Below are 16,757 nucleotides of genomic sequence, written 5' to 3'. Positions count from 1 at the left end.
AGTTCCATAACTTTCACCATATACAAAAATAAGCTCCAAACGGATCAGAGTTCTAAATTTAAAAAGTGAAGCCCTTTAAGTACTAGAAATAAGTGAATGAATTCCTGCATAACTTGGGTATAGGGAAAGGCTCTGAAGACACAAAAACAAGAGGCAGTAAAAGAAAAAAATCGATACATTTGACTATTTAAAAAGAAAAAGTAAATTGTGGTATGATAAAAACCACCATCAATAAAGTCAAAAGACAGTTAACTTGGAGAAAATATTGGCAAGATAACACAGATAAAGCATTAATATTTCCTAATATATTAGAAACTCTTAAAAATAGGCAAAACACACGAACAGGTAATTCACTATACGTGTGTGTGTGTGTGTGTAAGTGTAATGAAAACTGCACATACAAGAGAAATGCAGATTACAACTACAGTGAAATACCTCTCTTACATATCAGATTGGCAAAAACTAAAAAGTGTGATATCACACTATGGTAGTATCTCATGAAGTTAAATATGCAGTTACTTATCCTCTGACCTAGAATCGCACTTCTAGGAATTTACCATGAAGATACATTGCCACCAGTACAAAAATACGTGTGAACAAGGGTATGCATTATACATACTGTCATTTTTGGAAACCACCTAAATGCACATAGGAGAGTGGTTGAATAAACTATGCTCCACCCATCAATGCGACACTATGCAGCAGCTTTAGAGAAGAACAAGGAACAGCTCTGTGAATGTCTAAACAGTGTTTTCAGGTTATAGGAAATGCAAAAACCCAAAAGACAGTAGAATACAAAATGGTAACTTTCTGTAAAGAAGCAAGAGAAATGAGAAAATATGCAAGTATCTATGCATTTGTTCAGAAAGAAACACAGGAAGAATAAACCAGAAAGTAGTGAGATTAGTTCAATTGTTAATTATAGAAAAGAGTTTGATGGGGAGACTTAGATAGAAGGGATAAGTGGGGGGAAATGTGACACTTCTCAGAGTTTACTTTTCTGTACAGTTTTGTTTTTAATGAATTTATTTATTTAATGTATTTTTGGCTGCGTTGGGTCTTCCTTGCTGCGTGTGGGCTTTTCTCTAGTTGCGGCAAGCAGGGGATACTTTTTGTTGCGGTGCGTGGTCATCTCATTGTGGTGGCTTCTCTTGTTGTGGAGCCCTGGCTCTAGGGACACGGGCTTCAGTAGTTGTGGCGCGTGGGCTCAGTAGCTGTGGCTCGCAGGCTGTAGAGTGCAGGCTCAGTAGTTGTGGTGCACAGGCTTAGTTGTTCCACGGCATGTGGGATCTTTGCGGACCAGGGATTGAACCCGTGTCCCCTGCATTGGCAGGCGGATTCTTTTTCTTTTAAAGATTTTCAAAGTCTTCATTGAACTTGTTACAATATTGCTTCTGTTTTATTTTTTGGCCATGAGGCATGTGGGATCTTAGCTACCCGACCAGGGATTGAACCTGCACTGCCTGCATTGGAAGGCGAAGACTTAACCACTGGACTGCCAGGGAAGTCCTGGCAGGCGGATTCTTAACCGCTCTGTCATTGGGCAGTCCCTCTGTACAGTTTTGACTCTTGGAACCAAGTTAAAGATTAAAGTAACAAGGAGGGAGGGGAGCACGACCCTATAATGGAATACGGAAGTACAGTTAAACCTCACCTTATTTCAGAAGACTAACATAACCACACTCAGGTAAGAGAGAAAAAGAACAAACCCTAAAAACTTTAAAACACAATATTTGACTATATAGCCTTAGGCTAAAGACAAAAAAAAACTATAGATAAATATTGAACCCTAGTTAGTAAGTTTGTTTTTCACAGTAGCATGGGTCAGCAATTGTGAAACCACTTTTTGCATGTTAGAGTATTGAGCAAATAAGTCAATATGTTTGAGATAATGAGAGCCAGACCTCATTATTGGAGAAGGAAATTACAAATATAAAAAGGGGGAGAATAAAGTGGATCTAGTGCTGTTGGATTGGAACTGGGAGTTTTCAGTGAATTCATGGTTTTTAAGATGGATGGATGGATGGATAGGTGGAAAGAAGGAAGGAAACACACATACTTTATTGTTCTTTCCTAACACCCAGATTTGTTTTTTAAATACCATTCTCCAGTAAAAGGAACCAGAGCTCCTTGGAGAAAAGGCCAATTCCAGGGGCTGGTTCTGAGAAAGTTCAAGATGGTTGTGGAACCTCTTCTTAGGCCAAAAAAGTAAGGAAGTGCTGAAAGATGACAGGCACTTGTCAGTAGGAGACAGACACCAGCTTGAAGGAGCTTCTACTTGCCAAATCTGGCATAATATGAGCATCAGAATAAATAATGATAGGAAATTAAATATTCTCTTGGATAAACAAGGCTCCACAAGTCCATTCTGCTGTAAAGAAAGGAAGAAAGAAAAGTAAGTGCGGGGAGAAGAAAGGGCTCTCCCTTATAGTAGCATCCCAACAAGTACACATGGAAGAAATGATGGAATCAGAAAAACCACTCTTCGGCAACCATCAAATAAATAATTGATTCAAGTAAAATCCTCCACAGATGCTAACACTAGTAGATTAAATTTCATGAGGAACATGATATATATTTTATCTCCCCAGAAGTACTTAATTAACTACAGTGGAAAAACAATAACTTTACAGTGGAAAAGCTAGCACACACCACCCTACCCAAGTGGCTCAAAGTTAACTCACCAATACTGGGACAAGGCAACACTGTGTGCTTCCTGATACCATGCACTGAGAAGGATACACTCTGACTAATGTGTGTTTCTGCCAAAATGCTAATTTGAGTCTAATCATGAGATTTCAGATCATCTAAATTGAAGGACAGGGACTTCCCTGGTGGTCCAGTGGCCAAGACTCCATGCTCCCAATGCAGAGGGCGCGGGTTCAATCCCTGGTTGGGGAACTAGATTCCCCCATGCCACAGCTAAGAAGTCCGCATGCTGCAACTAAAAAAAAAGATCCCACGTGCCGCAGCTAAGACCCGGCACAGCCAAAATAAATAAATACATAAATATTAAACAATAAATAAATACATAAATAAATTGAAGGACATTTCATAAAATAACTGCCTCCACTCTTCAATAAATGTCTAGGTCATGAAAGACAAAATGAAGAACAGAACCAGATTAAAGAGACTAAGGAGACATGGCAGTTAAATGCAACACATGGTCCTGGATTAGATCGTCAACCAGAAGGCAGATTGTGTGTTACTGTGAAGGGCCTTGTTGGGACAATGGATGAAACTTGACCAAATTCCATAGATTAGATCATGCGCTGGCAAACTATGGCCTGCTACCAGTTTTTGTACCACCTAAGCATGCAGAATTTTGTTTTTACATTTTTAAGTGGTTGGAAAAAATTTTTTTAAAGTAAAATGTCTATGACATCTTGGGAAAGGCAAAACTATAGAGACAGTAAAAAGATCAGTGGCTGCCAGGGGTGAGGGGAGGAAAAGAAGGATGAATGGGTGGAGCACAGGGAATTTTTTACGGCAGTGAAACTATTTTATATGGTACTGTAGTGGTGGATAGATGTCATTATACATTTGTCAAAAAAACCTGTGAAACTGTACAATACAAAGAGTGAATCCTACTATTAAACTAGGGACTTTAGTTAATAACAATGTATTAATATACAATTATATCAGTTACAGCAAATGTACCACACTAATATAAGATGTTAATTATAGGGAAACTGGGATGGGGTGGGCGTTGAAGGAGTATATGGGAACCCTGTACATTCTGCTCGGGTTTTCCTTTTCTGGTTTTTTTTTTTTTTTTTTTTTTTTTTTTTGCTGTACGCGGGCCTATCACCGCCGTGGCCTCTCCCATCGCGGAGCACAGACTCCGAACGAGCAGGCTCAGCGGCTCCGCGGCACGCGGGATCCTCCCGGACCGGGGCACGAACCCGTGTCCCTCGCATCGGCAGGCAGACTCCCAACCACTGCACCACCAGGGAAGCCCCCTTTTCTGTTTTTTTTGGGGGGGGCTGTTTGTTTGTTTTGGCCACGCTGCACGGCATGCGCGAACTTAGTTCCCCGACAGGACTCGAACCATGGCCCCCTGCAGTGGAAGCATGGAGTCCTAACCACTGGACTGCCAGGGAATTCCCTGCTCAGTTTTTCTATAAACCTAAAGCCACTCAAAGAAGAAAGTCTGTTAATTAAAATAAATTCTGTATTGTGACACATGAGCATTATATGAAATTCAAATTTCTGTGTCTATAAAGTTTTGTTGAAACGCAGCCAGATTGATTTATTTACATATTGTCTACAGTTGCTTTTTTGCTCAGACAGCAGGGTTGAATAGTTGCAACAGAAACCATAGGGCTCACAAAAGACTAAAATATTTACTATCTGGCCTTTACGGAAAAAGTCTGCTGACCCCCAGATTAGATAGCCGTGTTGTATCAATGGTAAGTTCCTGATTTTGATAATTGTACTCTGATTATGTAAAATAATACCCTTAAGTTTTAGGAAAGACACACTGAAGTATATAGGGATAAAGAGACATTATGACTGCAGCTTACTGTCACATGGTTCAGAAAAAAGAATTATGGACAGGCAGACAGATACAGAGAAGCCCATTTGGTAAAAAGTTAACAGTTGGGGAATCTGGGTGCTGGGTGAAGGGCATGTAGGAATTCTTTATACTATATCCCTGCAAATTTTCTGTAAGTCTGATATTATTTCAAAGTAAAAGGTTAAAAACAAAATGAAAAACAAAATATCATCGGTCTTAGACCCAACCAGACCTTGACTTGAATTCCTGATTTGCTGACTCAGTGGCCTATTTATAGAAGTGGTTTTGCCTTTCCAAGCCTGTGTCCTCATCTGACTTGTAAAGCTTAGATGAGATAATGCATGTAAAGTGCAGAAAATCGGCATTGATTCCAGGTGACTGAGTTGAAACATCTACAGTGCCTTCAGGAAAATGATTCCCAGATGTCTGCTTGGAGACAGACATGGTCAAGATGAGCCAGTGTCCGTCTTCTGAAGTGGCAGCTGCATTTCAAAACAGAAGGCCCTCTGTTGGGGTAAATGAGCCATGGTGATGGCTCCATGGTGGAGCCCCTCCACACCCCGTTGAAGATGATGGACTCTGAGAAGTGGGTTGAGAAGATCCTGTGATCTGGGGACTCCTGGTGGAGGGGTTAGACATGACCTGAGTTCCCATTTTTGGTGGCAAGTTTAACTATGCCGAGGATCTAGGGTCAGGACTGTCTTGCAGGCTTGGCCTCGGAGGTAGCTGTGGGTGCCATAGTTCAGTCTACACAAGTTTAGCTGTGAGTCCTGCCAACAGCACTGGCCTAAGGTAGGAGGAGACGCTCAGACATCCAGTACTTACGGTGCAGCGTCAGGGGTAAGAAACAATGGTTTGTGTTCATCTTGAATAATACAGACCAACATCAACAAATGCTTGATGTACTAGCAAGGTGCCTCATTCTGGAAGCTGAACCCACAGGACTCCCTCCCTGTGAGCAGTTAAATGATTTAGCAGTGGTGTAGATGCTGTTCTGTATGATGTTGGAAATGGGGAAGATTAGATGAAAATCTATGAATGATTGGTATGCTAGGAGATATGGAAATCTAACAGAGCATCTGACCCACAGACATCCTTCAGCAGAAATACGGGTGGGGCCTCTGCTTCTGGGGAACACCCAGGGGAAGGGGGTGATGGTTCTACTCTCGAGCAGTCCAAATTCCCACTTTGCCTCTGACTGAAATGCACATCCTCTTATACAGAAAACACAAAGGAATGTGATCTAAAGCTTACTTATCTGACAGCATTCCAAAAAGGTGGATTGATGACAGATCACTGTAGTTCTAAGTGTCCAATCCAGAAGATAATGGAAGAATATATTTAGTGAAACTGTTGTGCTGCTGTGTATAAGTGACCAAAGGTATCTGTAAGCAACAACCTAAATAATGTGTTATTTTTAAAAAGCCAGATAGCTAGTTCAACCATCGCTTTATAGCTTTGCTGAGTGGGTTCAGAGACCCTAGAACTGGAAGTGAGGATTCTGCAACCCAGTTGTGTTCATCTAAGAGCTTTTTAGTCCAGGTTCCGATCACGTTAGTGTGTGTGTAGGTAAGAGAGATGGGGGAGGCGGGCGAGAGGTACAGAGAAGAGGCATTTCCTCTAGAATTTGTGAAGGGTCCCGAAACATACACTTTCCACCACTGTTCTCCCCATCTTCTCTCTGACCATCCTTTTTATCTCCAAGAAGAGGAAATTGAAGGCCTTCTGGGATCTACACAACAAAGAGCAAGTGGTACATTTAAGCCCCTACCCTGTGTCAAAGCATCTTGTGTATTCCTTCACGCTCAATCTTTCGGAGAGCGAGACCATTTCCTAGGTGACTGAAGAGGGGGAGAGACATGCCCCTTACTCAGTGTTAGCTCATATCAACAACGGGGTTTGAATTCAGATCTGTCCCATTTCCTGTCTGAGTCATCTCCACCGCAATGTTTCTCAAGTTCCTCTGGAACCTTTCCTTTCCTGCCAGGAGCAATCTCAGCTTTGCCCCCCCACATGGCTAGCTCTCCGTTCAGAAGTCACTGGTCGGGGTCCAGCACCTTCCACCCTAGACCACAGCCCCCTGCATGGCGGAGCCCTCCCACCCTCCTTGCTCCAGTCTGCGTGTTCTTGGGAGCAGAAAACACTACTCATTTACTTTCAAAAAACAATCCTGTGCATTCTTGAATAGAAGGCAACTGTTTAAAAAATTGATTGTACTGTTAGAGTAAGACTCTTTAAAAAATAAAATATCTTTATATTTTAGCTTGTTAACTTTTTAAAAACTGATGCCCACATATAATAGTTGGTGTTCACAATCTAATACATTTGAAAGAAATCGTTTTTGAAATGAAGTTTAACACAGTTTCCTTTGAACTACACAGAAGTAAATACAGTTATGAATAGTGAGAGTTCATCTTCCAGTAAAGGGTTTCAAAATCAGAAATAAGTTGTTAGCCATCAGTGTGTGACTGCCTGGGTCCTGTTCTCCTTCCACCTCATCCCTACCCCCCGTATTGGGTCTTTTTTTCACATAGAAAACATGGAGGGGTGGGGGCTTCTCTGAGAATGTCTTTCTGAAGGCTTGGGAGAGGGAGAGTCTCAACTGAGAAGACTGGGGGGAGAAGACAGGGCACAGCACAGGCACCAGCGTGAGTTGATGAAGCTCCTCAGGGCTCCCAGGGTGGAGACCCCCAAGGATGCTGGCAGCCTTCTGCATGCCATCTCCCCAGCTCTGAGGGAGCCTGTGCATGGACGGTAACTGGACTCAGCCTGCCACCTCACACAAGCCACATGCTCCACCAGGGAATGAGTCTGAGGGACAGGCATCGCCATTCGTGCATTACAGGAGGATTCGTACAGTGAGCCTGGTGAAGCTCGGACAGTGGGCTGCTCTTGCGTCGCAGATCTGCGATCTCTCAGAAAGGAGGAGGTTGTTCACCAGCCAGTGAGCTGTAGGTTAAAGAAAAGTTGGATTTTAATAAATCTTTTCTTTAATAGCATTTTTCCTGATTTTAAAATGAATGCACTCCAAATATAGAAATAGTGGAAAATTCAGAAAAGTATAAAGAAAATAAACACTTGAAATCTTACCACCCAGAGATTCCTTAGAATAGCATAATGAAGAAATTTAAATCATCATATAATTCTGCTTCCACTTTCTGGAGATAACCGCTGTTAATAGGTGTCCTGTGTTCTTCTATATATGCACGTAGGAATACATAGTTTACATAGATGGGATCATACCATGATGCTATTTTTAAGCCTTTTTTATTATCAACGTAATAAAAATGTGTCCATAACTAAATATCTACATTATTTTAAGAGTTCCAAAATAAGCAATTTTTCCAGTCATCAGGAACTTTTTTTGTAAAATATATCGTGTGTGTGTGTGTAGTAGTTTTTAAGGGGAAAAAGTATAGAAGAACATCCATGTCTAAGGAGAAGAAGGACTTCTTTGGATGACTTTTCTGCTTTGTAGTTTGCTGTATTTTTCCAATAATTACACTCCTTAAAGTAACCACAGCTAATATTTTGGTATATTTCCTAACAATTTTAAAGCATCATTGGAATCATGCTGTATATAGGATTTTCTACCCTCTCTAAGTCATCTAGTGGTGTTCAATGGACATTTGCCTGTATCACTGATGGCTATATGATGTTTTTTCACGTGGGGATACTATGATTTTTTTTTCTTTCCTCTGTCTTGGACAGTTTGTACTATTTATGATTTTTTTCACTGTGTAATGCTGTGATGAATAGTTGTGTCCCTGAATTATTTTGTTTCCCTGTCTGAATACTCCTTAGAATTCAATCTTAGGAGTATAGTCACTGAGTCAGAAGGTGTAAAACGTTTAAGGCTCCCATTGCATATGAACAGACTGGCTTTAAGAGTTTCTGCTCATTAATTACTTGTCAAATAAGGTCTTGCTCATTGGTTATAATAAAATGTGTGCTGAAGGTGACTGTTATTATCTTATTTTTAAAGCAGATCTTTCAGTCCTATTCATTGAAATGTTTACAAATATTATATTTAAACATAAAAACCATGCTTCTTTCCCCCAAATTTTTCAAAAGTATTTTAAAATTAAAGGTAAGCAGTCATCTTAAAGAAAGTTTAAAAAAATAAAGAAAAAAATCATCCTAATGTAGCCACAGTTATTGTTTTGTCAAATCTCCTTCCTCCCTTTTTCTGTGAATTTTACACATTTGGAATAAAAGTATATGTAGTTTTCGTATCCTCCTTTTTAAATTGAACATTCTATTGAAAGCATTTCTTCCGTGTTGCTACGTAGTCTTCATAACTATCATTTTTAATGGTTACAAATTATTCCACTGACCTCATGTAATTTACGTAACCATTTCCCTACTGAACTCTTACGTAATTTCCAGTTTTTTACTTTTATAACACAGTGGTGCATGTGGGCTATTTCCTTAGGTTTGAATCCTCAAAGTGGATTGACTGGGTCTGGATTTAAACTTTTGTTCATTCAGAATTTTCACTAACTCATAGTGGCCTGTCTTCTTGGTTAGTTTTTTTTAAAAAATAAGTTTATTTATTTATTTTTGGGCTGCATTGAGTCTTTCTTGCTGTGCGCGGGCTTTCTCTAGTTGCAGCGAGCAGGGGCTACTCTTCCTTACAGTGCACGGGCTTCTTATTGTGGTGGCTTCTCTTGTTGCAGAGCACGGGCTCTAGGCGCATGGGCTTCAGTAGTTGTGGCACGTGGGCTCAGTAGTTGTGGCTCGCGGGCTCTGGAGCGCAGGCTCAGTGGTTGTGGCGCACAGGCTTAGTTGCTCCACGGCATGTGGGATCTACCCAGACCAGGACTCGAACCTGTGTGCCCTGCATTGGCAGGCAGATTCTTAACCACTGCACCTCCAGGGAAGTCCCTTGGTTAGTTTTAATTATTGAAACTTAATTCCAACAACAACGTGAAGTTCAGGACGTTCCGGTTGGCAGGGAACCCAGTAGGAGCTGTGATGTCCTTAGTAACAAAGTGGTCAGGACGCTGTCCTGTTTGCCAAGTGAGCCTTGGGAGCTCTGGATGTTTCAGACCAAAGGGAAGTGTACAAAAACAGAGCACTTTCCTCGCGTGCCCTGTTGGTATACAGTGCATGCCCTCTGCTGCCACTCACAGAAACCATTTATTAAGCAGCCTTTGCCAACAAGGAAAAAAAGCAGAGACAGGGAGGTAGTCATTATGTAACCCCCTCCTCTTTTTTTTTATTCTTTTTTTCCCCTCCTTTTTCTATTTCCTTTTGTGAGAATGACATCAACTCGGGATGGAAATGCATTTATGGTGTCTCCTTTCTGCTGAAGTAACCTAGAGACTTCATCTTCAGAGATGCAAAATTGAGATTTTGCAAACGTTCATAAATACTTCTTTGTTGACCGTGAGCCATGTGGTTTGGCCCCCAGAGTTATCTTAGATAGCACAAATAAATCTGGCGGCCTCCACTGGCCTCAAACTAAACATTACACCACCCCCAGTCCCCCGCCCCCCCATTGTCTCCCTCCTCGCAGAATTTCCTCTTGGCCTTCAGCAGCACAAGCTCAGTCTTCTCATCAATTGCCCTGTTAACTGCTGCCAGCGCTCCAGCAGTTTAGTGCATATGTTCCCTTCATCATTTCTCTTTGTTCTAGAAAAGGCTGTGCTTGGTTTCTGAACCTCCCCGCCTCCCCTCGCCTAATTCCACCATCACCACCGCTTCCTAGAGACATGACCTTCTACAGTCTACATGTTCATTTACAGAACATCCTAGATTTCTGCCATGGAGAGAGCCTTCACTGTCTGCTCACACGTGCAAAATCATCCCCCGCGCCCCGTCCCACAGAAAAATTGGTTAGGCGTCTTCGGCCCAGAACTCGTGCCGTAGGAGCCCAGGTGAAGGGCTGCTGGGTCTCTCTGGGAAGCAAGAGGCTCCTGGGAGACAATGTTACCTCCCTGCGCAGATAAAGATTCCTTCTTAGGGTTTTCTGCCGCTCCAACGCAAGAAAAGGACGCTTTATTCTTGGAGCTCAACAGTGTATAGGCAGAGTCGATCTCAATGGGTTATTCATGGTGTCCAAGAGAAATACTTCTGGAGCTGTATTTCATGTGAGATGGAAGTGGGCTTGGCACCCAGACAGGGGGGCTGGCTGCTCGCTGGGAATGCCCCGTGGCTGTCAGACCAGCCCAGCCCCTGCCTGATGCGGCCAGGCTCTTCTTAGCAAGTCAAGGGGGCTTCTGGCTCCTCCCCACCGGGCCTGCCTGCGCCCTGCGAGGCTCTGCCAGCCCGCCTGCGTGCGCAGAGACCCCCTGGTTGTTTTGGCCTTTAAGTATTTTCTGTCTCTTACCATGTGTAAAGTTCCACCCCATTCCCTGAGCCGGGAGGAGAGGATGAAGGGCTATCAGAGCGTGGTCCCTCTCCTCAGCACGGGGGTGCTGTGGAAACCCTGGAATCGTTCGTGGAAACTTTGTTTGTGCAAAATACCACCTCGCTGTCATTCCTGCCCTTGCCACTTCACTCCCCCAGAAAAGTATTTCAAAGAGGCCTCTGCAGCGGCACTGACCGTGGACAAACCTGATGTTTCGCTTTGTCTGATAAACCCGACGGTGAACTATGCCTGCTCAGTACCTGGTCAGCAGCTCCTGGGAAGGCACAGGAAAACCTTCCTAACGTGGAGTTAAATGTGTAGAATGGAACTGGGAGGAAATTCTCAGAGTGAGGGATTGTTTCCCCTTTCCTTTTCTGGGGAAAAAAGAGAAAAGAAAAAATAGTTAATGTCAACTCCTTTGGTGGAGATATAGTGCGCTTTTCTAACTATCCCCCAAAGGGAAGTTTGTATTCTTTTAAATAAAACCATTTTAAAAGCAGAACTCAAGCCTAAAAGGATCCAAGGTTCTCCTGAGTTCTCAGAAGGTGTAGATTTATTTACTATAGTTAAAACATAATTAGTTCTCAGGGGATAGTGTGTATTTTAAACAGCTTTATTGCCACCATATTAGTTTTCTGAATAATCAGAAACTTCTGTTATGATTATGTTCTAGTGTTCAGACAGAAACGCACTGTAAGTAGAAACAAATGTCAGGAATTGCTAGTTGTCATTCGAAGAAGGGACACCGCATCAGCGGGGGAAGAAAGAATTTGATAGGATATTCCAAGGAAATGTAATCTAACAATGTCTTGAATAAACCTAATGACAGCTTGGGCAGGTACACGTGCACACACACTGCCCCCCCCAACCATCTTTTTTTATATTAAATGGCGTTTTCTTTGTCCCTTTTCCATCATTCTCACTACAGAGGCTGGGAATGGGGTCAGTATCCCTTGAAACCCGTAAGATGGCTCTTCCTTACTAACACATTCACAAATGAGTGCAAACAGTGTCCCCCACTTTCAGCTCTCGGTTCTCATGTCGTGTCACTGTTCTGGCTGACTGGTCTTTCCCACCATTTGCAGGTTGATGTTTGAGATGCCACAGGAAATGGGTTTAATCGCCATCGCAGTCCACCAAACGCAGGGCAAAGGTCAGTCATCTTTTGTTACTGTTTCTGTGGTTTTTGTTTTCTAAAATCTGTGACTCTCCTGGCCAGAGAGCCAATTGATTGCATGTGCTGATCATCGACATGACTCGAGTCAGAAGTTGTTTTCACACACCCCTAAAATGGAGAAGAGGGAGGAAAATCAATTAGAAGATTGAACCTTAGAAGAATTAAAGCATTCTCTTAAACCGAGATGTTTAATTAATTGACGTCCGCTTCTGATGGTTTTAATGTTCATTTACCTACGTCTTGTAAATTCTTCTTTCTGACACATTCTAGGCATTGCAGTGTGTGAATAATTACTATGTTATAGAGACGTTTATTTTCCTGAAGGTTCTCTGTGAGGTGCCTTCTGTGTCTATACCAAGGGTCACATGGAGGGGTCTTTCGTCTGCCAGCTGGCACTGGAATTTGCGTGGAGTGGACACTCGATCAACGATCAATGCATATTCACAGAATGACCACAAAGAAGCCAAGGGCTGCCCAGAGCTTCCAACACCTGCTGACTCTCGGAGGCAAGAGCCCACATCCTCCCAGAATCCATCTGGGGTCCAGCCGCAAGCAGATTCGTGCTCAGTGGTCATACGGGGAGCGATTGGCCCCTGTCTCTCCCCACCCCCAGCTGGCAGCAGGCCGACCCAAACGTCCTTTTAACTCTCAGAGGCTCTTATGTCTTTCTCAGAAGAAGCAATGAAATAAGAAATCCACTGTTTTCACTTCTTTCTCTTGAGCATGTCTTTTGAACATAACTCAAAGAGAGGAAAAAAATTTATTTTATTCAAGGCTGTGGTGCTCAATAAGGTGGTTTAAAAAAAGACATGGAAGAAGTTTGATTATACCTCTCGTTTTGATTATGTTATTTTCTTGACTTGTAGTTTTTAAGAAAAATAACTCAGAGAGTTAATATCAGGGATCATTTTTCAAATTCAGCTTCCTTTAAAAAAAAAAAAACAGCAAGATATAATTCACATACCATACAGTCCCCTACTTTAAAGTGTACTATTCTGTGGTTTTTAATGTATTCACAGTGTTATGGGACCATCGCAGTAGGGATCAGTTCTAGCAAATGGCTTCCAGGACCTCTCCTGGACCAGTATAGATTCGGTCCGGTTTCCCCACTGTCTCTGTTTTCACCTGCGCATTGCCGTATGGTGAGAATTAAACTGAGAGTGATGTTCAGACACTGTGTAAGACTTTATCATCAAAGTATAAATGATATGCTCACAGAGGGAGGACATTATGCTAATTATTGGAAACTTGTTCAGCAACAGAGCTTCGGATTTTAAGAAGCTTCTCTGTGTTGAGTTAACCCCGGAATAACCAAGCATGTTCATCAGTCATTCAGGTGGGACAGGCCTTTAGTGTGTGGCCCTGAGGCCTCGGCAGTTTTTCTGGCGTTATGTGCATCTGAGTCTGTTCATGGTGCAGAATGGCCGGTTTCCTGATGGCGCTTGTGTTCCAGGGCGGGGAAGGAATGCTTGGCTGAGCCCCGTGGGGTGCGCTCTTTCTACCCTGCTCGTCTCCATCCCGCTGAGATCCCAGCTGGGACAGAGGATTCCGTTTGTCCAGCATCTGATGTCTCTGGCTGTCGTGGAGGCGGTAAGGTCCATTCCTGGGTACCAGGTACGTGCAGTTCATCACCGTCACATCCCCACCATGCATGCACATCTCAGTTCAGCTGTGTTTGTAGTATGCGTCTGAATGATTCCTTCATGTGGAGCCTCAGCCTACTTTTGCAAAGCTGGCAGCAGGGTACTATTGGAGGTTTAAAAGCACCGTCAGGTTTATAGCTGCCTCAGGCTTGCTGCAAGGTTTATAGCTGCCTCAGGCTTGCTGCAAGGTTTATAGCTGCCTCAGGCTTGCTGCAAGGTTTATAGCTGCCTCAGGCTTGCTGCAAGGTTTATAGCTGCTTCAGGCTTGCTGCAAGGTTTATAGCTGCTTCAGGCTTGCTGCAAGGTTTATAGCTGCTTCAGGCTTGCTGCAAGGTTTATAGCTGCTTCAGGCTTGCTGCAAGGTTTATAGCTGCCTCAGGCTTGCTGCAAGGTTTATAGCTGCCTCAGGCTTGCTGCAAGGTTTATAGCTGCTTCAGGCTTGCTGTGATTATTTTCCAGAATTCCCTTTCTGTCCTTTTGTCAGATTTGTCAAATGTCCTAGTAAGGGCAAGCCTCTTATTCCTTTCTGCCTCCCTCCCTCCCTCCCTCCCTCTCTCTTTCTCTCTTTCCTTCCTTCCCTCCCTCCTTCCTTCCCTCCTCCCTTCCTCCCTCCCTCCCTCCCTCCCTCCCTTCCTTCCTTTCTTTCTTTCTTATTGAAGCACATTGGACTGGATAGGTCTATTTATCTGTGGTGCTTTCTGGTGAAAAGGATTATTTTATAGGCCTAAACAAACCTTCTCATTTCCTACCTTCATTTACCACAGCCTGTGCTCAGCAAAGCTATCCCTTGTCTGTGGCTGCCCAAGTTCAATGTGCATGTTCGTTTAGGGCCATTTGCACCCAGCTGTAGGGACAGATGTACCTGCTACATCAGTACTTTTGAATGCTTTGGTGTCAGTTATTAAGAAGACAAGGAAAAGAGAGCAGTTAACACAGTCATGAAACCTTTCTCCCATTCCCCAGCCTCGACTTGCTGTATCCTCCTCCTCCTTTTCCTGGAAGAATTTCTTATGGATATAAAAAGGGTGTTCTTGGGACTTCCCTGGTAGCACAGTGGTTAAGAATCCACCTGCCAATGCAGAGGACGTGGGTTCGAGCCCTGGTCGGGGAAGATCCCACATGCCGCAGAGCAACTAAGCCCATGTGCCACAACTTCTGAGCCTGCGCTCTAGAGCCCGTGAGCCACAACTGCTGAAGCCCGTGCTCCGCAACAAGAGAAGCCACAGCAATGAGAAGACTGCACACCGCAAGGAAGAGCAGCCCCCGCTCGCAGCAACTAGAGAAAGCCTGCACGCAGCAATGAAGACCCAACGCAGCCAAAAATAAATAAATATTTTTTAAAAAAAAGATTCATTCATCTAAAAAAAATTAAACATATAAAATAAAAATAAGGGGGTTCCTTCCCAGCCTCCCTCCCCACATACAGCTCTTAACGTCAGGCTAAAAACAATTATTGTATTAATTCATGAAGCAAGATGCTAAGATCATGACTTTGAAAGGGGGTCTGTCATGAGTGCTTCAATGGAGAAGCAGTCCTCTCCACTGCCCCCTAAGCTCCTCCGATGTGGCCATGTCCTCATAGTCATGGTATGTGGGACCAGGGTACATGTTTCCCGTATTACGTCAAGTCATTGGCACGTATGCCGAAGCGTGAGATTTGTTACCGGGCGCTCAGCATCCTTGCTGTGTCTCATGGGCTTAGGCTCCTCAGATTGTCACCAGCCTTCACAGGCCCAGCGTGCAGCCCCTGAACTGGACACTTCACCTTGCACTAAGCAGTTGAGAAGATAAAATTCTGTTGTGGGGAAAATATTTTTAACCCTAGCAACAGGTTAATTAGTCTTAGGAAAATAAAGTAAAAATTTAAATTAGTCTGTTTAGCTTTTTCATGGCTTTAACTTTGACCTCGTAGCCTCACTTGTTAACTTAGCAAGCACTTTCTGAGTGCCCACTGTGCGCGAAGGCTCTGCCAGGTGCTGGGGTAGCGGGTGGGGAGGTGAAAAGCTTGCCCTCAACAATGGACCCGGGGGTGTGTCCCCATTCTCCTTAAGAAGCTCCCACCAAAGTTCCTATCCCATTTCTGCAGCTGTCCAGCTCAGCCTTATCTTCTTTTTTTTTTTTTTTTTTTTTTTTTTGCGGTATGCGGGCCTCTCACTGTTGTGGCCTCTCCCGTTGCGGAGCACAGGCTCCGGACGCGCAGGCTCAGCGGCCATGGCTCACGGGCCCAGCCGCTCCACGGCATGTGGGATCTGCCCGGACCGGGGCACGAACCCGTGTCCCCTGCATCGGCAGGCGGACTCTCAACCACTGCGCCACCAGGGAAGCCCTATCTTCTTATCTGTATGGTTTTGGATTGGCTTCGTTCTCATTTTATTTTCAGTCTTACTGAGATATAAATGACATACTGCAGTGTGTAAGTTGAAGGTCTGCAGCATGATGACTTGACATGCGTATATTGTAAGATGATCTCCACAGGAGGTTTTATTAACATATATCACCTCATATAGTTATTAAAAAAATTTTTTTTCCCCTGTGATGAGAACTTTTAGGATCTACTCTCTTAGTATTGGGTTGGCCAAAAAGTTCGTTTGTAACAGCTTACAGAAAAACACGAACGAACTTTTTGGCTAACCAAATATTTATTTATTTATTGATTGATTGATTGCGGTACATGGGCCTCTCACTGTTGCAGCCTCTCCCGTTGCGGAGCACAGGCTCCGGACGCGCAGGCTCAGCGGCCATGGCTCACGGGCCTAGCTGCTCCGCGGCATGTGGGATCTTCCCGGACCGGGGCACGAACCCATGTCCCCTGCATCGGCAGGCAGACTCTCAACCACTGCGCCACCAGGGAAGCCCTATTTATTTATTTTGGGCTGCGTTGGGTCTTCATTGCTGCGTGCGGGCTTTCTCTAGTTGCAGCAAGCGAGGGCTACTCTTCCTTGCAGTGCGTGGGCTTCTCATTGCGGTGGCTTCTCTTGTTGTGGAGCACGGGCTCTAGGTGCGCAGGCTTCGGTAGTTGTGGCTCGTGGGCTCTAGAGCGCAGGCTCAGTGGCCATGGAGCAC

At 43.8% G+C, this 16,757-nt stretch overlaps 1 protein-coding gene across 3 annotated transcripts in view; it reads left to right on the top strand.

Moving 5' to 3' along the window:
* HLCS (holocarboxylase synthetase) overlaps positions 1-16,757 on the top strand; it is a 195,055-nt gene that overhangs the window by 170,800 nt on the left and 7,498 nt on the right. For all 3 annotated transcript variants that reach the window (XM_033856052.2, XM_033856053.2, XM_073804490.1), the window contains exons 7-8: positions 11,960-12,027; positions 13,505-13,665. In XM_033856052.2, the coding sequence (XP_033711943.1) occupies positions 11,960-12,027; positions 13,505-13,665 (229 nt within the window). The remainder of the gene's footprint in view (positions 1-11,959; positions 12,028-13,504; positions 13,666-16,757) is intronic.

The sequence above is a fragment of the Tursiops truncatus genome, chromosome 4 (assembly GCF_011762595.2).
Source record: "Tursiops truncatus isolate mTurTru1 chromosome 4, mTurTru1.mat.Y, whole genome shotgun sequence".
In the NCBI taxonomy this organism is placed as follows: domain Eukaryota; kingdom Metazoa; phylum Chordata; class Mammalia; order Artiodactyla; family Delphinidae; genus Tursiops; species Tursiops truncatus.
This window is presented reverse-complemented; position numbering and strand designations above follow the sequence as displayed.